Below are 21,823 nucleotides of genomic sequence, written 5' to 3'. Positions count from 1 at the left end.
ACTGTCCCTCAATTTATCCATAGGTCATATCAAAATCCATAATTTTGGCCCCAAAACCTGTCCTTGAGTTTGACTTATGTGTATACATGGTACTTTCAACAAAAGACCAAAATCCTATGAACAAATTGTAAATACATTTACTGGAAAATAAATGACAAGATGTTACTGTTACTGCTACATTTTAATATTCCCACCTTAAAAACACATATACAGTAGAGTCTCACTTATCCAACATAAACGGGCCGGCAGAACGTTGGATAAGCGAATATGTTGGATAATAAGGAGAGATTAAGGAGAAGCCTATTAAATACCAAATTAGGTTATGATTTTACAAATTACGCACCAAAACATCATGTTATACAACAAATTTGGCAGAAAAAGTAGTTCAATAGGCAATAATGCTATGTAGTAATTACTGTATTTACGAATTTAGCACCAAAATATAACGATATATTGAAAACATTGACTACAAAAATGTATTGGATAATCCAGAACGTTGGATAAGCGAATGTTGGATAAGTGAGACTCTACTGTACCATTAAGCAAACACACACTCCCAACACATATACCACTAAGCAAAAACAAAAACAAAACACATCACATCAGAGCCAAGTTTCTAAAAGAAACTTCTCCCTAATGTGGCAGGTATGTTTGGATGTTTGAAAGTGCAAGATTATCTTTTTAATGTAGTGCAACATTTACAAGTGTGGTCTTCCATCTACTTTACAATCTCAATTTAATGGAGTGTGTCAGTGTTTGTAACACAATTATATACCACTACACAGAACAACTCAAGCAGGGAAAATCAGAGCAGACACATAGTGAACTGGAAACAGGTAAAGCACTTGCACATGGTTTGCCTCGAAGTGGCTTATGTAAAAAAATGTCTACTTTTATACCAAAAAAAGCCAAACCGAAATTCAGAAAAAATTGTGTATTTCTTACCGGATTGTATTATCTGATGAGCCACTGACTACTAGTCTTTCTCTGTACTGAAGACATGCTATGCCTCTCTTGTGGCCATTTAGGGTACGCACAAATTCACAAGTACTTGTGTTCCATACCTTTAAGGTGGACACAAAGAAAGAAGTTGTTAGGAAAGTGACAGACAGAGATACCTGCATACATAAGGATTACTGACATTTACTGCACGATGACTATTTCCTGTAATGGACAGAGGTCTTTCTGCAAATGGATTGTGTTCTTCAAATCCCAAGTGCCCATCTATAGGATATCCTCTGACTCAATGCTAAAAGAATCCTGGCACTCACCATAAATTATAATATCCTATAGCTGACAGAAGACATCCTGCAGAAGGACAGTAAAATTCTGAGGTGATCCATTTGCAGAATTTTCTCTGTCACAAAGGAAAAGGCCATCTATTCTTAATGGGAGCCTATATAGCAAGGTATGAAGCTCACAGAATGACCTTAGGCCAGTTGCGTGCGTTCAATCTCAATCTCTCTCTCTCTCTCTCTCTCAATCTCTCTTAGTCTAGCTTTCATCACAGGAACATTGTGGGGATAATATGGCAGTAGGGAGAATAGCATATGCTAACTTGAGCTCCTTGGAGAAAGACGGGATATAAATGGAACAAACCCAATAATAAAGAAGTAACAGTTTAAAGTCATAATGATTTCAAAATTTGCACCTTTATAGTTCTGTCGCCTGATGCCGACACAATATACTTGTCATCAAAATCTACCACATTGACAGCTGCCCTGTGTCCGACCAGAACTCTCCGAAGTGTGATATCTGTTGGGGATGCCATGTCCCATACAGCAATGGAACGATCTTTGGAGCATGTCACCATCATGCCATTATTAAAGCGCAGGTGCAGTACTGCTTCACAATGATGAATCAGTGTGTTTAGCATCTCACCCGTATTTACGTCCCACACCCTACAATTTCCAATGAAAGACAAGAAGAAAAGGAAGAGAGAGGTTGTAGTTTTTCAGTGAAAGCAGAAGTTTTGGGAGCACTACAAGGGGGCAGAAAAGATTTTATCAGTAGACGATCTCTCACAAATCCCATTAAAAATGTGCCAAAAAGACGAATCTTGTAAGGTTAATGCAGTGGCAATGATCTAAATAGTAGTACTGATGTGAAAAGAACATTTCAATGAAAACACCTTTCTTTCTCTCTGCAACTTTCTGAGAAAGGATATTCTTGTATCTGTTTTAAAGAGGAAGAGCAATAAATGATTTGACAAATGTGATATTGTGGATACTGATTCAAGCTGCTTTACTTTGCTGGAGACAGTATAAAGGGAAAAAAACCACCCCATCCCAAAAATGGCAACACAGTTTGCACTACAATGACTCAACAAGGCAAGGGAATAATAAAAAGAAACACCACAATTAAATAAACCGTAGAATTTGAAATTTCTGCTGGAGATGCAAAGTTTCTGTAATGCAAAATCTGAACTCTCCCATAAAATACAGTTTCTCGAGATATTCCATTTCAATTTTAATAATCACGGAGAAGAGGAGAATATGGGCAAAATTTACAAATAGGAAAGAAATGTGCTCTGGATATCTTCCCTGTTCTTTAACTGAGAGACTTCTTCAGCACATTTCCTGGCTTTTGACTTGTACTTTGGCCAAATATTATAGCCCTGATATTTCCCATCTCTTAAATTTTGGGGTTTAACCCCCCCCCCCCCCCCAATGGGAGAGACCTATACAAGATGATGGGGAGCCAAAATGCCTGAAGATGGGGTTAACCAAGAATTTAAAGAACTGCATTGGTTGCCAGTTTCACTCATGGCAAAATTTCAATGGTGGGTGTTGGCCTTGAAAGTCCAAACTGGTTTAAGCTGAGGGCATCTGAAAGCCCAATGAGGGGATGTGTTACTATCTTCTCTGAGGCTTTTCTGGATCATTTCCAGCATTTTCAGTAAGCTTCACTAATCAAGAATCTACATTAACTTTTTGATATCAAGTAAAAGCATTTCCTGTTTACTGTAATATTGGGTGGCATTGGGGGGTTCAGGGTAATAGTTTGCTGATTGATACTTGAATTCTCAATTATTATTTTTAAAAACCCTTTGTAACTGTTTTTGCATAGGCTGTCATGAAAATCTGAAGCTGTAAGAAAAAATATATAAGTATTGCAAATAAATGGATGAATACAATACATACCTGACAGTGGAATCTGATGATCCAGTGATGATCACTCGCTCATCATACTGAAGGCAAAGAACTGACCCTGTGTGTCCAGTAAGAATCCTTTTGCATTCTAATGTATTCTTGTCCCAGATCTAGGAAGGCAAAGGGGACTTCATCACCTTGCGACTTCCTCAAAAGGTAAATGAACTATATTGCTAGACTGGCTCTTTTGTTTTCTACAACACAGCATTTTATTTACTAAGGCGAGCAGAACTTCTTTAAGTGGCACACAACGCATTTTGTATTCCACAGGCACTTTGGAGCAATATAAACTATCCTTAATATCTCTGTTTTTAATATGAACATAGTGTTTACCCTTCTCATTAGGGAACAGGAAGACTTTAATTACGGAAGGACCAATAACATGGCTAGCAAGGAATACACTGAAAGAAAACGAAGCAGATAATATAGATTTATTCTCCTTGTTTAGAAAAGGGGGGAGGGGAGAACTAATGCACTTAAAAGTCAAACTTGATGTGGGAGGGAGTGGAGGAAACAGAAGAAAAGGATTAACCTCATTCTTCTCAGTTTTTCTGCTGTGGTGCTCTGCCTAAATAAAGTTAACACATGCATTTTTCTAGAACTAGATTTCTAGTTTCCCCCAGCCCTATGAAGAACTCTCACCTTGATGGTGTTGTCTCGGAGGCCACTCACTATCTTCTGATCATCATATTGTAAACAATAAACTCCTTTGCTTGTTTCACTTCGACAGTGGATTCGTTGTAAGCTATGCCTTCCACATCGCCAGTTTGATTCTATCGTCTGAGGGAAAAAGAAAAACAGGTTAAAATTGGGGCATAAAAATCACAGAAATATGTTAGCGTTCTGAGACAACAGAGGCCACTTTAATGCTGAAACCATCTATCTATAATAGATAGTCCTAGGACATTGCTCCCTCTTCACTTTCTCAGGCTCAATTTCCAAGAGGATGGTAGTCACTACCACGGCAGGAACACCAATTCCCGACAACAGAACTCACCAATAATGCTGGCAAGCTTATTCTAGGAATGCATGAGCAGAGGGAGGCAAAGACAACCTCCTCCCAACAAATCTTGCCAAGAAAATGCTGTGATAGCTTCATCAAAACAACCATAACACTGGCCAACTGTTGGCAGAGATATTTATTCCCTGCCTCTCTCACTCTCTTGATTGGAGTATATGGCAGAATGCTTGCTGACCCTTGTCACTTCAACCTTATACACTTCTACTTCTGCTGATTGTCACTTCTGGTTGTCCATTAGAGAATAATGTCTCTTTGTTCCCAACCATCTTTTTGTTCTGCACATGTTTCACAGGGTCCTCTTTGCTTTGCTTTTCCACAATTCAGTTAAATAGTATGAACTGCCAAATATACCATGGATCTTGGTTTTATTTTAACTACACCAGAAGAAGCTCAAATATCTGCTGAACATGAGAAGACTCAATGTGATGCAGCCTTGATCATTAATGAGACATTATGAGATACTGACATTTTAATTCACTGTAAATATTAGAAACAGAAAGGTTATGGTTCACTACATAATGAACTTTTAACAGTGACTATATGTTTCTACCACATCACATTTTACACCTATTTTTGGCAAGACAGGCCAGTGAATTGCAGTTTGTACCATCAAAGTGCATCCCCCCTTCAGTGAAATGGGTGGGAAGATAATATATGAAAAGATTCGAGTTTTAAAAATTGACTACATCTAATACTTATAGTGGCAGGGCAATTCTGAGATGCATGGTAACCTATGGTAAATTAACCTTTCCAAACTTTGATACATTAAATAATAAGTTTTTAAAAATTACTTCTAAAAAGGATATAACTTTGCACACAAAAATGCACATTTTGGTCATTATCCATACATCTGGTAGGGAGCCATTATTGGCAAAATCACAGTAGGAAATTTGTAGTGTCTAAAGCAACCCCCAAGAAACTGAAGTGAACATCTTTTTCCTTGTGTTTTCTGGCTCTTACCTCTATATCTTGTATAATTTTGGGATAAAGTGCTCTGTAGAAGGAATTGGGTGGGGCCATCCCATCGGGAGGCTTGTTTTTAAAAAGGTATTGTCCCCTACAGAAAGAAAGAAGAAATGATGAGTAGCATTACCCATGGACTTGACTCTTTTGTACAGCAGTTGTAAGAGACTTGTAGCATTCCAATTTTGGGACAGATAGAAAAGGTTGATCAGATATAGAATAGATGTTTTACACCATCATTCTCTAATACTATTGTTTTTAGGCTTACAACAGATTTAGTAGGTACCTAATTAATTTACAGACATCTCTTATTTTTTAAAAGGAGGAAGGAAAACTCTTAGTGGGGAAGGGAATGTAGGTAGGGAAGTTTCAAAGGAGAGTGACAGCAAAAGAAGATGGTGGCTGCCCCTAGGCTCTAAACTCCTTTCCCAAGGAGGTCAACATAGCTCCCTCATTACTGTCCTTCTGGTGGCGGCAGGCTAAAACCTTTCTATTCAGGCAGGCTTTTATAGAAGATTTTAAGAACGTGCCAGGGGCACTATAGGGTATCTGATTATTTTAACTGTTTGAAAGTGTTTAAAATTATTGTAATTGATTTCTATGTTTAATTCAATTTTAATATTTGTGTGCTCTGTATTTTAAAATGAATTGTCTTTTGATGCTGTGACCTACTTTTTGTCTTGATTTAGAGATAAAAACAGGATAATAATAATAATAATAATAATAATAATAATAATAATAATATGATAGTATCTCAGAAGCTAGCAAGTTCTCCACAATGTAATTGTTCCTAAACAAAAGTAAAAGTAATAAAGCAATCCAGTGTAAGCAACTGCATTACTTTTAAAAGGTTTCTGGTAAACTGATTTACTCTTCAATACAACCTTACTGTGAGATAAATGTGTGTGTGTGTGTGTGTGTGTGTGTGTGTGTGGAGGGGGGGTGGGGATGGCAGAGTGGAGATGGCATTGAATGGTCACTATTTTCTGCTGTTTCATTTTTTAAAATTCTACTGGTAAATGTTAAGGAATCAAAAACATTGCAGAACCTACAAATCCCGTCATAAGCATCCTACTACTTTTCTGCCTGTAAACAGTCCAAGAGAGATGGGCACAAATGCCCTGGAGTATAATACTGGCATCTGAGGCATGGCATTTAGCCTAAGCTGGGTCTCTGCTTTCATCTTCACTGTTACTTAGCATCTTAACATGTGTGGTATCCTAGAATGTGCAAGGTAAGCAATACACACAAGGTTCAAAAACTATAGTAGCTCCCCTATATCCAGGAATTCTGTATCCCTGGATTCAATTGAAAGTATTTTTAAAAAATCCAAAAAGCAAACCTTGATTTTGGCATTTTATATAAGGTGCACCATTTTATTTTATCATTGTATATAACAGAACTTGAACATGTTCCAATTCTGGTATCTACAGGAGTCCTGAAACCAAAGCTCAGAAGACACTAAAATCCTGGTACAAAATAAGTGATCTGTTTTCAATTAATTAAGCAAAATTTAAACTTAGGATTTAAAAAATAACCCTATAGTTAATTTATTTTATATTTCATATTATTTCAGTTACTTATGCATGAATGCACACATGCTTTGGAGTTCTCCACATCAGATGATGTAGAATCATAATTTGTTTATTACTTTACTGTAAAGAATAGAAACTATTAAATATAAATGCTGGGATTATTTTTGAATTCTGGAAAATATATTGGTAAATAAAACACTCAGCTATGTTACCGAGTGATTTACTACCAACATATCTGTGAAGTATTTTACTGAAATATAGCATCTTGCATTATGGGATTTTGACAGCTAGATACTAATTTATTGCATTTTTTTGTTCCTGGAAAGCAAAAGAGGGCACTCAGACTATAATGTTATGTAATTACTCCTTTGTAACTGGAATATGTCAGTCTTGTTACATTCACTGATCAATCAATAGACGAAGGGTTAGAAGGCATGATCATCAAGTTTGCAGATGACAACAAACTGGGAGGGACAGCTAACACTCCAGAAGACAGGAGCAAAATTCAAAACAATCTTAACAGACTAGAGAGATGGGCTGAAACTAACAAAATGAAGTTCAACAGGGACAAATGCAAGATACTTCATTTCAGCAGAAAAAATGGAATGCAAAGATACAGAATGGGGGACGCCTGGCTCGACAGCAGTACGCGTGAAAAAGATCTTGGAGTCCTTGTGGACAACAAGTTAAACATGAGCCAACAATGTGACGCGGCTGCTAAAAAATCCAATGGGATTCTGGCCTGCATCAATAGGGGAATAGCGTCTAGATCCAGGGAAGTTATGCTCCCCCTCTATTCTGCCTTGGTCAGACCACACCTGGAATACTGTGTCCAATTTTGGGCACCACAGTTGGAGGGAAATGTTGACAAGCTGGAAAGCGTCCAGAGGAGGGCGACTAAAATGATTAAGGGTCTGGAGAACAAGCCCTATGAGGAGCGGCTTAAAGAGCTGGGCATGTTTAGCCTGCAGAAGAGAAGGCTGAGAGGAGACATGATAGCCATGTACAAATACGTGAAGGGAAGTCAAAGGGAGGAGGGAGCAAGCTTGTTTTCTGCTGCCCTGCAGACTAGGACACGGAACAATGGCTTCAAACTACAGGAAAGGAGATTCCACTTGAACATCAGGAAGAACTTCCTCACTGTGAGAGCTGTTCGACAGTGGAACTCTCTCCCCGGGGCCGTGGTGGAGGCTCCTTCTTTGGAGGCTTTTAAGCAGAGGCTGGATGGCCATCTGTCGGGGGTGCTTTGAATGCGATTTCCTGCTTCTTAGCAGGGGGTTGGACTGGATGGCCCATGTGGTCTCTTCCAACTCTACTATTCTATGATTCTATGATTCTATGATTCTATGGCTGCAAACAGAACTTTTTCAATAAATTTCTCTTAGCATCCTGAAGGTGCAAGGAGCAAGACTTTACACTTACTGCTCACAAACTGCTCACAAACAGTTGTGCCCGTACCTTCGGAAGTCTGACTTGGCCACGGTGGTCCATACTTTTGTTACATCCCGAATAGATTACTGCAATGTGCTCTATGTGGGGTTGCCTTTGAAGACTGTTCAGAAGCTTCAATTAGTCCAACAGGCGGCAGCCAGATTGCTAACCGGAGCGGCATACAGAGAGCATACCACCCCGTTATGTCAGCTCCACTGGTTGCCAGTCTGCTACCCAGCACAATTCAAATTGCTGGCTTTAGCCTATAAAGCCCTGAATGGTTCCGGCCCAGTTTACTTGTCCGAACGTATCTCCCTCTATGATCCACTTCGGAGGTTAGGATCATTGGGGGAGGCCCTGCTCTCAATCCCACCACCCTTGCAAGTGCAATTTGGGGATGAGAGACAAGGCCTTCTCAGTGGTGGCCCCTCGTCTGTGGAACTCCCTCCCTAATGAAATCAGGGCAGTCCCCTCCCTCTTGTCCTTTAGGGAAAAAAAACTTAAAACATGGATATGGGATTGAAGCAGCAGATGCAGTGATAATAATGAGAATGATTTATGTGATTGACAATGGACAGATCTGGGTTATGACTTGAATTTGTATAATTTTAAATAATGCTTTTATAACTGATGTTTTTAATTATCTGTTTTAACTGTAATTGTTTAATATTTGTTGTGTTTAGCATCTAATGGTTGCCGGTTGTGAAACCGTCCTGAGCGCCCCCCCCCCCCCCTCGGGGCTGAAAAGGATGGGCTATAAATGTGTGACATATTATTATTATTATTATTATTATTATTATTATTATTATTATTGTATGACACAGCAAACAAGATAGACATGCTGGATTTTGTATCACAAAATCACAAGTCGAACACTTCCCAAGTGTCTAGGACTGTGTGATGTATTTTCGGATGATGCGTGCAGATCCCAGCAGGGTGACCTTTTGCAGTTGGCAGATCGTGATTTTGTCAATGTCTATTGTTTCCAAATGCCGGCTGAGATCTTTTGGCACGGCACCCAGTGTCCCCATCACCACCGGGACCACCTGCACTGGTTTCTGCCAGAGTCTTTGCAGTTCAGTCTTGAGGTCCTGATAGCGGCTGAGTTTTTTCTGTTGTTTTTCGTCAATGTGACTGTCACCTGGGATGGCGACATCAATGATCCAAACCTTTTTCTTTTCCACAACTGTGATGTCTGGTGATTATTATAATTATTATTATTTGACAGATGTGTTAACTATGATCCACCAACTACTCCACAGCTAGACCTCAACTGATTTCTAAAACTGAGCCATGTATGACTTACTGGATTCTTAGCTACAGAAACAGCTATATTTGTTGTTAATATTATGAAAAAAGCAGTGTGGGTTTTTCTGATAATCAATGCAAGTAACTAGCTTCACTGTAGGTACTCTAAAAGACCAAAAAACATTTAATAAACATTATTTGCCTTCATAAATTATTACATCCCTAGTGTCAAAGCTCTTAACAGAATTTGCACTTGTAGATTTGCAGCCATATTATTTTTCCTAAACATTTAATAACTGTTAAAATGCCTTAGCTGTCATTTTTCTCTTGTTTATTTTATGAAATATTCATATCCAACTGTCTTGCAGACAACATATCAGCAAGGTCCCTGGAAGAGAAAATTGTGTATTAAGGGAATTACCCCAGAGAGAGAAACATCTAATGAAATGTTAGCAGAGAAGCTGTAAACCTGGGTTAAGTCTGTGTAATGGAAAGACTATTCTATTTGATTAACTAATTCATCTGAATTTCTGAGTCCTTGTCTTCTGTATTCTGGGCTTTGTGACTGAAAGTTAAAGAAAACAAAATGATCTCTAAAACACACCTATTTTTGGCTTCTAGAAGTTTGTCTACTGTCTATACAAGTACTCACTTTACCTACTCTCAAAACAAATATTCTAGCCCCCATTAAGATCACGAGCTTCCCTTGCAGTAACTAACTTTTCAATACTGATTAGACATATATACCAATAAGAAGCAAGGAGGTGACATTTATATTTTTGTAAAGCAACCATAACTGAATGGACTATCTTTGTATTAGGCATTTCACCTTAATTAGCTGCTCATTCTAATGAACAAGCCTTTCTCCTCCCTCCTACACTGGAGCAGAAGAATGGAAGAACTCATCAACCCTATAACTATTAACAAACATAAACTTGGGGATAATGGAGGATAGACTGGAGGTGAGTAGACACCACTCACTGTCTGATTCTTGCCACTGTAGAAAAATCTAATACGCGAATAAGCTCCAATTGCGTGAAAGAGTGAAGATGCATTGGGATTTTAAAACGCAACAATGCTAAACTTTCAAGGATGCCATTAGAGCACCATAACTCCATCATTCGGTAGCACCACTCAAAAATTGATGGGGGAAAGGAAGAGCCAACTTCTAGTTAGAGCAACTAACATACTGGAATTTTCCTCATGATGTCCCTGAATTAACTAGTGCTGAAGCTTCTGTAACACCTTTTGAAGTGAAAATTGAATAGTTAATATCTAGGAATAGTCTAAGAAGAAATATGAGTCAGAATTTAAGCACCCACCTCTATTTTTTAGGTAAAATGAAACTGCAGACCATGCCATTCAGTTACAAAGTTATTATAAAGCACCAGAACCAAAATCTTTGATTGAGCAAAGAGAAAATGCATTTATGATGTTCTCACCATCCTCTCCGTTCTGATAGACCCTTCCATAAGGAGTCTGTCCGGACCATCCTCTCAATCAGTTTCTTCCACAGCATGCCATCAGATGTCACCCGATACCATTCCTTGCATACTAGCTCAACAGCACACAAAGATTTTGCATCCAGGTATGACAAGATATTCTCTGCAATGTGGTCCAGGCCTCGAGCTGGAAGGAAAATCAGGAAGCTCACTAGGAGTCTATGACTTTCAAGAACAGATTTTCACCCTGATAATTGCTTGCTCCCTTTACTGTTATTACATAGCTGGGATGATCAAGCAGAAAATAGTCTTTTGAGAAGTTCAGAAACCAGCAAATTTTTGGGGTATAAGAAACAGCAAAACATTGATAATAAAACAAAACCCTGCAAGTCAGTCCAATTTATTTCTGTGGATTTCAGCATTGGGAGATGTTGTATAGAAGGCTTTTCTCTCTTGATGATATATCCCTTCAAAATCTTGCTATATTAGGACTATTTCTCATTTTGCTACTACAGCTGTTCTTGTAATCAAAAGCAGTACAGTATTCCGTTTATACAACAGGTTTTTTTGCACTAAAGAACAGAAAACACACACACAGTTGTGCAACTCAAAGGTAAATGGTATCTAAGTATGTATATGTAGTATGTCTCTCACTAATAAAGCTTCACTTTGATGCTTCTATGACGGAGATGAGATAAGGAGACAAGGAGGAGGGAACCCTGCTAGTTGAATTTATAGGGATAGGTATGTGAAATGCTATGCTAGTATGGGTGACAGAATGCTTTTTCTGAACTAAAAAATACAGGTATTATGATTTCTGTAGTTAAAAAGAAATTACGTGAGAAAAATAAAGATACTGTGATTTTATAGCATCTACTATGCTATAAATATTCATGTTCAGAAGTTCTTCATAGCCCTATATCTACTTTACTGTAAACCAAAATGTTTGTGTGAGTCACAGAGACTACAAAGAATTATTACATTTCATCAGCAAGAAGTAGAAAGTAGCATTCTTCAATCTTAAAACAAATGAATAAACAAAACAAAACCCATTATAGGAGTAAACATCAAAAGACATTCAAGGTACATGGAAAATATGTGAACACATTGTCACCTACAAAAATATAAAGAATTATGGGGATATTAAGTTCTAAAGTATGCAGAAAACTACTCTATACTGGGACAGATCAGTAGTCCTGCAAATTAGGTACTATACCCGGTATGGAAATCATGTGATTTTCCAGATGTCACACTACAACTCTCAGTATTTCTTACCACTGGATATGGACTAGGATGCTGTGAGTTGTAGCCCAACAGTATCCAAAAGGAAACATAATTAGATGCACAATTGGTAGTATCTAGTTGCTGTTGGATTTCAACTCTCAGCAGCCCGAGTTAGCATAGCCAATGGTACAGAAAGGTGGGAATTGGCAGTTGAACAAGATATGGAAGTCCAAAATCTGCCCACTGTTGTCTATAGCACTGTTTCTTAGACTGTCAGTTCTGCCCCCAAATGGGCTCCTCTTAGCTCAATGTTGGGGTCCCAAAAATTTGGGAACAGTAAAAATTGTCACCTAGTGGCTATTTTGAGACATTTACCCCAATCTGTTGTGTGGTGTTTACAGTGCAAAAGATGCTTCAGATGTACTTCATAAAAAGGAAAATCAGCCTATTAAGCAAGCGTTTTAAATGCCGATTTGTTATCAGTAAATGTTTGATTTTTTATACCCATTTTATATACGTATGTACCTGAGGTCATGCAAAAATGTCTTGGGCCAAAATGGATCCAGAATGGAAAGTTTAAGAAGCCCTGGTCTACAGTAACTAGGGCTGAATCAACATCTGCAAAATGTCTGGGCTTCCTGTATTAACGGATTCTACAACCAAGGAATCAATCATCCACATCATGAAAATACTTCTAAAAAATCTCATAAGAAAATCTTGATATTACTATTTTATATTATATAAGGGGCACAATTTTATTATGCCGTTTTACATAATATTACTTTGGTTTCTATGGATGTTGGCATCTATGGAGGGGGGGGGGGGTCTTGGAACCAAACCACAGGGGATATCAAAGCCCTACTGTTATTTGTCATTACTTTGATCTTGCTGCTCTTAGAACACATAACCTTGTTCCATTTTCAAAGTGAAAGTGCTTTTAAAAGAAGTCAATGCAATTAAAAACTTCACTTCATTTCTGTTTCTGAGTCTTAAATTGTGAGTGGGCTGGAATCAGAAGATGGTTGGTTGGAGGATGGGTTGGTCAGTTGTATCTAGCCCCAGAATGCATGGCATCACCATAAAAAAACCCAAAAAAACCTGTACATTTAAATAATCAAGGCTGGTAGTACTTCTAAAACAGAGCCATCCGTTTCTGAACTAACATTGAGTGTATGGATGGATGAGCATAATTAATGGTGAGAACACAACACCCATGTTCAGCAAGTCTGTTTACATTTTTTTGTTCTGTGTATGTACATATGAAGTTCTCTGCATAGTTAAATATCTGATGGCTCATAGGACTTTAAAAACCTTTACCCATGGTATGTTTTGATATAGTGTGTTGGGATATAGTACATTATCTAGGGTGTTAATTTGAACTGGAACACCTGTATGTTTTCTCAACAGAACAGTAAAAGGTAAAGGGTTTTCCCTGACATTAAGTCTAGTCATGCCCGACTCTGGGGGTTGGTGCTCATCTTCATTCTAAGCCAAAGAGCCGGCATTTTCCGTAGACACCTCCAAGATTATGTGGCTGGCATGACTGCATGGAGAGCCGTTATCTTCCTGCCAGAGCGGTACCTATTAATGTACTTACATTTGCATGTTTTCAAACTGCTAGGTTGGCAGAAGCTAGAGCTAACCATGGGAGCTCACCCTGCTCCCCGGATTCAAACCGCCGACCTTTTGGTCAGCAAGTTCAGCATCTCAGCAGCAGAGATTAATCTTAATCAGAGTGGGAAATCTGTGGCCCTCCAGATCTTGAACTATAGTTCTCATTCTCATTTGACTCAGTCCCAAGAAATTTGCTGTGGCAAAAACTGCAGGAGACCACAATTGACAAAAGGTTGCTCTGGCTGATCAAGAGCTTATACTCAGACACTACAATGCAAGTAAGATGTGGTGTACAAGGCAACCTCTCAAAACCAATAGCTGTCAATAGAGGGGTGTGCCAGGGCTGTATCCTGGCCCATATTCTGTTTAATTTATACCTGAATGACTTGGCCGCCCATGTTTCACTACCAAATGGACATCCCCCTACAATCTCAACCACCAATATACCCCTATTGCTGTACGCAGATGATGCTGCCCTCATATCCTATACCATGGTAGGACTTCAAGCGAGTGCTGAGGGCATTCTACAAATACTGTGAGAAAAATCAGCTAAAGATAAACTACAGTAAAACCAAAATCATGATTTTCTCAAAAAAGTGAGCCTGACATAACTGGTATATAGGAAAGAACTTAACACAACAAGTTTCTTCCTTTAAATAACTAGGGGTGACCTTTCAGGCCTCAGGTTCCTGGGGATGTCATCAAAAAAATGGCAATACAAAATGCTTTATGAAGTAGTAAAGCTATAATACACTTTTTCTACACAAAAGGTAGTCAATAAAAGTTTTCCAAGCAAAGGTAACAGCCCAGCAATTTATGCAATTCCCATTTGGATCACAGGCTTGTCATCTAAAGCTGAACAAGTTCAATCAGGGTTCCTTAGAAAATTGTTCGCTGTCCCCAATTGTGTTCCATCTGCTGTTTTAAGACTTGAATCAGGAACAGCCTCATTGTAATCAACAGCTTGGAGAAGGGCCCTATGATATTGGATCGAGAGGATATACAAAGGACCTGAAGCGGGATATACATATTTGATTCAAAAAGACCTCTTCAAATCCCACCAAATCAAAGCATTAAATGAGAAGTTTAGGCAATTGGGGCTTTCAGAGAACATACTGAGGGGTTTTGAGTATAAAAAGACAGTGAAGATCTTAGCAGAACGAATTAGTGACATAGACAAACAGACCTCAATGACTCGGGTGCGCTCCACATGCTCCCCATTGACTCTAGGCCTAACATTTAATTCTATGGGAGGTGCTAAATATCTAGAAAACTTAAATATCCCAAAATTTCGCCTTGCTTTTAGCTGGGCCAGATTTAATGCACTCAAATCAGCCATACTAGAGGGTAGATACAAAGGCACTGAATATGAACACAGAGCATGCCCTTGCAGGGAGGGTAATGTCGAAACTGTAATACATACACTTTTTATTTGTACAATTTACAAAGATGATAGATTAAGGTTAATATCCCCTCTACTCACTAAATGGCCAGGAAGAACCCTAAATTGGTACCGCAGTTATTTACTGTCTGATCTTGACAAAAGGGTAATGGAGCAGATGGCTAAATTTCTCTTTTCAGCGGCAAAAAGCCGTAAGTGCTTCATGAAAAATCTGTTGTTGAGAGTATAACAAAGTGTATCTAGGGGACGGTTTACTAATCTGTAATCAGTTTTTGTTTTAGATTATAAAGATAGCCAAATAACCAATAGAGATTGGACATACTTTTTATTAACCATAAGCCAAATGAAATGTCATAAATTACTCAAATGTTGTATTCCATCATTGTACTGTAACCTGATCCTAGCCAATGGTTTGTTGACCGAAATAAAGGCTACTGACTGACTGACTGAGTTCTCATTCTCTCCCTATTGAGGATGTGTCTAGGACTGATGGGAGTTGAAATCCATTATCATTTGCAGGGCCATAAATTGTCCATTCCTGGGCTAAATGAAAACAGAATGTAGGAGTTTGGCTACATGAAGTGCATTAACAGATTTAGAGGTACAAGCTCTCCTGAACTGGGGAAATGTTGCTACCAAGACTGAGGGCTATGAGTGGAAGTTGTGGGGAATTTATAACTTTTTATGTGCATCTAACAAACACGAGCTATTGGGTTGTTGTTGGGTTTGTTTGTTTTTTGAGTGGGTAGATTATAGTCTAATCTATTTGCAAGGATACTTTAGCTGCTCGATTGAGCCCATCCTCCCCGAGTTTCACTTGGGAAAGTCAAAAATACCAGATTAGCACTGCAGGCAACATTTTGCCCCTGCAAGTAAAAAGCAACTGTACGTCCAGAGTAAGAGCAAATGTTTCATTTCCTGCTCTTTTTACAGCTTCTGAAAAGACTGAGCTTCATTTGTCAGCAAAGGAAGCTGAGAATAGGACGAATAAATGCAATTTGGGACATCGGAGGTCACATGTCCACGCTTAAGAAGAGAGATGTACAATGAGATGCCTATCACATGATTCTCATCAGTGCCCATGCTAGACACCATGTACTTAGTCTTTGCGGCTGATGGCAGACAAACAACGGGCTTCTTAATGCATTTCTTATGCATCCAAATTGTTTTCATTCCATTCTTCCATGCTTTCTGGAAAAATTAATTAAGCATACATTTGAAAAAAAAAGGCCTCTGAGAGATGATTCTCTCAAAATTATACACCAAAATGTGGGGCAGGGATTATGTAAATAAAAAGCAAATTAATGAGGATAAATCAGTGCACCACAAAGTCAATAAGACAGGCTGTACTTATAATTGGAAGAATGGGAAACCCAAATCAACAGTTTTTTCCCTCCCTACAGCAACTACCAGTAGTAGCTTTCTCCAGTTCAATGAATCCGAAATTCTATTTGTAACTTGGAGGCGATGAATCAACTGCTAATTATGAAAGGCACCTCTGGCCTTTGCAATCTTGTTTACTGAAACTTAACCTACATAATTTAAAATGCTGGTAGAAAACATCAGATGCTTCACAACATCAAGAGTGGCACACTGCCTTCTATTACAATCCTGCCTCTTATTACAATACCTGGCAATGCTGTGATGAAGTCCCTCTGTAACATAGGCTTGAGATATGAGTTGATATGTCCATGCTGATAATGACACATTTGGGAGATGAGCTGCTCCACAAACTCCACTTGGTCAGACTCTGACCACTGCTCAAAATACTTGATGCAGAGCTCCTTTTCCTTTTCATAGCTTGCAGACAGCTTCCTTTGCTTGGGCACAATCATGCTTGAAGTGCCATTGGCAAGTTTTGTCTAGGTCAGAAAAAAACAAGTGAACAAAAGTTAATTTTACACAAGAAAGATTTGATATTGTAGAAAACAACATGCTGCACATGTACCTACTTGAATAATGGAAAAAACGCATCACTTAATGTTTAATTATGTTATAGAGTGTAAACTGCTTGTTATTTTGCCACCATGAACTATAATATGTGGAAATACTTGCCTACTTTTCATCATTTTACTTTTAAAATACCAGCTTTATAGACACAATGAACTGCAACAATAATTAAAAGAAAACATATAAGATATAAAAAGGAAGAAACTATCTACTGCTGCTGCTGAGTTGTTTATTCAAACACTATGAATGTAGGGGGCACTTTTGCACTGAAATGTAAAAGGCATTTTATGAAGGCTATAGATATATGACTTTACAGTGTTAGATGTTCACCATGAAGCTGGCTGCAGAAAGAAAAATTTCAGGGACAGGCAGAAAACTATGAATCTCTTCTGCCTCACTCTCAAGGGGAACCACCTTTCAAATATCTTTGATAAAATATTCAGTGTGTATTTTATCTCTGCAAGGACATCCTATCTCCTAAACAAGGCGACTGCCAGCCAATGTTGTTCCCATGCTAGCAACTAAAGATCATTGAGTGTCTGTTTTTTTCAGTCTTCAGAAACATGGCGAGCTGAACTACATCTATGCAAAACCAGCTTGTATACCTGCATGCCCTGGAGATTACCAAGACATTAGGCTATTCAGAAGTTCAGATACTGCACATTAATAAAGAGAATTGTAATCCCAAGTAGTATAGTGACTTGCTAAAAATACTATATGTGTAGTTATTAAAAATATAGAATCATAGAATAGTAGAGTTGGAAGAGACCTCATGGGCCATCCAGTCCAACCCCCTAAGAAGCAGGAAATCGCATTCAAAGCACCCCCGACAGATGGCCATCCAACCTCTGCTTAAAAGCCTATAGAATCATAGAATGATATATAGAAAAAATGCAACACTTTGAAATCTTAATATGGCTACTTGGCATAGAATTGCTGGATTTCACCATACTCAAATGTTGCTGATGATAGCCTAGCATTAAACAATGAAAACTAGACTCTATTGAACAATGGCCTGGAGGGATTCTGTATCTGTTTTCACAGGAATTTGCTTGTTTGCAGAACAAGAAAGCCAATGAAATGCTGGATTAAGATTTAGATAGTTGATAAATGGTGTATTTTACAAGCCTGACCTCAATTCATTTCCCATTTTACTTGCTGCATAGCCAATCTTAGAGCAGGCTATCTTCAACCAATGTTTTTAAAGTCACTGCTTTCCATTCTGCCTCTTAGAAACATGGCCCACTAAAATAGGAACATATGTAAGCCAAACCAACAGCCTGCCTGAGAAGGGCTATTATTTAGCACGTGGCAATGATTTGCTTGGTCCACTGTGTACCATCAATTACCCAGGGCTGATAATTTAGATTTAGATCGCTTGGTTCCCTCCAGCTACCACCCAGTTTTGAATCTTTCGTTTCTGGGCAAGGTGATTGAGAGGGCAGTAGCGGTGCAGTAGCAGTTCCTAGACGACACAGCCGGACTGGATCCTTTCCAGTCTGGCTTCCGTGCGGGGCATGGGACAGAGACTGTATTGGTTTCCATCACGGATCATCTTCAATGCCAGCTTGACCAGGGTGGGTCGGTGCTGCTTGTGTTATTGGATCTCACATCAGCATTTGACACAGTCGATCACAATCTTCTGACCCACCGCCTTGCTGTTGCTGGAGTCAGGGGGACAGCTTTAAATTGGCTGGCCTCCTTTCTTCACAAACGTGGACAGCAAGTAGAGAAGGGTGGCCTGGTCTCCAAAAGGTCTCCTTTGTGGGGTTCCTCAGGGGGCCATTTTCTCCCCTCTGTTGTTTAACATCTATATGCGACCACTTGCTCAGCTGGTCCGAGATTTCGGGCTTGAGTGTTATCAATACCCTGACGACACTCAGCTTGTGTTAAAGATGGAAGGCCGATCGGATTCTGTACCCGACAAGTTTCATTAGTGCCTCGAGGCTGTTATTGGATGGTTGCATTCCAGTAGGTTGAGGGTGAATCCAGCAAAGACGGAGATCCTATGGCTGGGTCGACCGGGCAGTGGGGATATCCAGTTGCCAACCCTAGATGGTGAAGCGCTACGCCCGTCTTCACTGGTAAAGAGTCTGGGAGTCCTCTTGGACCCTTTACTGATGATGGAGTCCCAGGTCTCCACTGTTAGCAAAACCGCCTTTTGTCATCTTCAGCAGGCTAGACGGCTAGCCCCCTATCTGTCTAGGGACGACCTAGCTACGGTGATCCAGGCTACGGTCATCTCAAGACTGGACTACTGTAACGCCCTTTACATTGGCCTTCCTGTGTCGGTGATGCGGAAGCTCAGAATGGTGCAGAATGCAGCTGCCTGGCTCCTTGCAGGAGTCCCGATGAGATGCCACATAACACCAATCTTACTGCAGCTGCACTGGTTACCAATTGAGCACCGGCTCACTTTCAAAGTGATGGCACTTACCTTTAAGGCCTTACATAGTCTAGGGCCGATGTACCCGAGGGACCGCCTCACCCCCTACAAATCTCAGAGATCCCTCCATTTTGAGGACCAAAACCTATTGGAAGTCCCCAGTTTTAAGACCTTGCGTCTAACAACAACTAGACGCAGAGCCTTTTCAGCAGTGGCGCCATCTCTCTGGAACACTCTGCCACCTGAAGTTCGTGCCTTATGGGACTTATCAGCCTTCCGCAGGGCATGTAAGACACACCTGTTTCGGCAGGCTTTTGATTTCTGTTATTGATGTTTTAAAAAGATGTTTAAAAGATGTTTTAAGATGTTTTTAAATTGTTAGATTTTACCCTGTTCGATTTTACCCTGTTCTTGTAAGCCGCCCCGAGCCCTAGGAGAGTGGCGGTATATAAGTTTGAACAATAAATAAATAAATAAATAATACTCAAATTCTCTTAACTTACAATATGTTCCCTGTTTTCATAGCAAATGTGTGCTTAACACATTAGCTTTAAAAAAGACCTTTAATGTAGACATGTAAAAATGAAAATTACTTAGTAGATGGCATGCCTTAAATTACTGGAATTGAAAGAAATCCAGCATGATTTCCCCACAAATATCCAGTGTACTATATATATGAAGCTACTGTTTTATCAGAATGGTTTTTGATTAGTTATTGTGCATTTCATCTGTATGCACGATTCTGCTTTTAAATATTTACTATGAAGTATGTCACTGTAAAGTTCTTCACTGAATTCATGCTTAACACCTACAAAATTACTATTTTCTAATTCTCAAGGTAAAAGAGAAAATGAAATAACTGGTCATTTTGATTTGGGATTGGGTCTGTTTTCATAAATAAAGATTAAATAAGTCATTGGCATCCACTGAGGTTCAGTTCCAAGACCAAAATCTGTTCATGCTCAAGTCCCACTAAGAACAATGGCATAGTAAAATGGTGTGCTTTATAGAAAATGGCAAAATCAAAGTTTCCTTCCTGGATTGTTATTTTTAAAAATACTTTCCAGCCAAGGATGACTGAATCCATGAATGCAAAATCTGTGGATACTGAGGATTGACTGTATAATACAAGTATGTGTGAAATGCAGAGTAAGAAAAATTTGCCAGAGAATTTCGTTGAAGTCTGTTCAGATCCATTCAGATTTTAACTTATAAGCTTTATACTAGAATTTTGCTTCATAGACAATCCACTGTCTATCAGATGAACAGTCAAAATGTGACCCTTAAGATGCAGTTGGACTGTAACTCCCATTAGCCCTAAAAAGCAAATCACAGCAAGTCAGTGTGAGTTTGCTGATAAAGAAATATACATTCCTTGTCTTTGAAGGGTTATTTCTGGATAACAATCTTTGAATCCATTTTCATGAAACCATGTGAATACATCTTGCTCTTCAATTAACAATTCCCTTCTTCCAGTCTTATGTATATTGTGCTTCCTCTCCTTGTCCCATGTATTGTTTCCTTCCTTGCCCTTTGTATTGTTTCCTTCTATTACTTCCATGCAAGCTTAGTAATTAAACTGCAGCATGCTGTACTTCCCAGTACTGGGAATGATGGGGAAAAGTGAGATCAAAATTATAAGAGAGAGAGAGAAGGAGAGATTGAGAATGTGCACACAAGCGTGGGGTGCTAGCAATTTTAGAAGAGGTCTGTAGATGGAAACACCCCATTTGGTTACAGGCTGTTCAGCTTGTGGCTCTGGGCAAGTCATTTCAACCCTCTCTGCTTCAGTTTATGGAAAGTGCTTTGCAATTTCTAGGCAATATAACTCTTTATGACTACAAAAAAAATCATCTCTAGCCCTATATGTACAAACTTCACTGCTTACCCTTAATCTCTACAGAAACTGTAAAGCACAGCTTTTCCCACTCTAAAAGACTCATTTAAATTATTCTAAGTGTCTAATAGAGGGGACAAAAACAAGAATCAAATAGCTATTACTTCTTGAGGCAGATAGCAGTAATCAATTGATTGGATTTCGGAGAAATCCATTTGTGATTATCTCCAATCTTGACAAAGGTCTTTAAAAATACTGATAGCAGAAACTAAATGCTGCAGCATGAGGTGTACACTACCATCCCCACCAAAAATTACAAGGAGAGAAAAAGGTTGAATTTTCAGGTCGCAACTACATTAAGAATAGACATGTGGGTATCCAGACTAGTTTGTTAAATGTACATCAGTTGCCTTTTTTCTTGCTGTTCTGTAATAGAACATAAAAAGCCATCTCGCTTTTTCAATAATTAAGGGACTTTATCCTTTTAGCTGTGTTTCACTCAGGATTCATGTTCAGAAACATGACATCAGATTTTATATTCACAACATCAGATTTTATATTCATAAATGTGTTTCACTCAGGATTCATGTTCAGAAACATGACATCAGATTTTATATT

The 21,823-nt window shown here is 38.9% G+C and overlaps 1 protein-coding gene across 9 annotated transcripts in view; it reads right to left on the bottom strand.

The window, feature by feature from the left end:
- The window catches only part of btrc (beta-transducin repeat containing E3 ubiquitin protein ligase), a 161,018-nt gene that overhangs the window by 20,118 nt on the left and 119,077 nt on the right, over positions 1-21,823 (bottom strand). For all 9 annotated transcript variants that reach the window (XM_008116051.3, XM_062976341.1, XM_008116052.3 and 6 more), the window contains 7 exons: positions 16,663-16,894; positions 10,793-10,979; positions 5,134-5,230; positions 3,795-3,932; positions 3,144-3,262; positions 1,652-1,901; positions 946-1,064 (listed from right to left, as the gene is read on the bottom strand). In XM_008116051.3, coding sequence (XP_008114258.1) covers positions 946-1,064; positions 1,652-1,901; positions 3,144-3,262; positions 3,795-3,932; positions 5,134-5,230; positions 10,793-10,979; positions 16,663-16,894 — 1,142 coding nt within the window. The remainder of the gene's footprint in view (positions 1-945; positions 1,065-1,651; positions 1,902-3,143; positions 3,263-3,794; positions 3,933-5,133; positions 5,231-10,792; positions 10,980-16,662; positions 16,895-21,823) is intronic.

This window comes from Anolis carolinensis, chromosome 3, assembly GCF_035594765.1.
Source record: "Anolis carolinensis isolate JA03-04 chromosome 3, rAnoCar3.1.pri, whole genome shotgun sequence".
In the NCBI taxonomy this organism is placed as follows: domain Eukaryota; kingdom Metazoa; phylum Chordata; class Lepidosauria; order Squamata; family Dactyloidae; genus Anolis; species Anolis carolinensis.
This window is presented reverse-complemented; position numbering and strand designations above follow the sequence as displayed.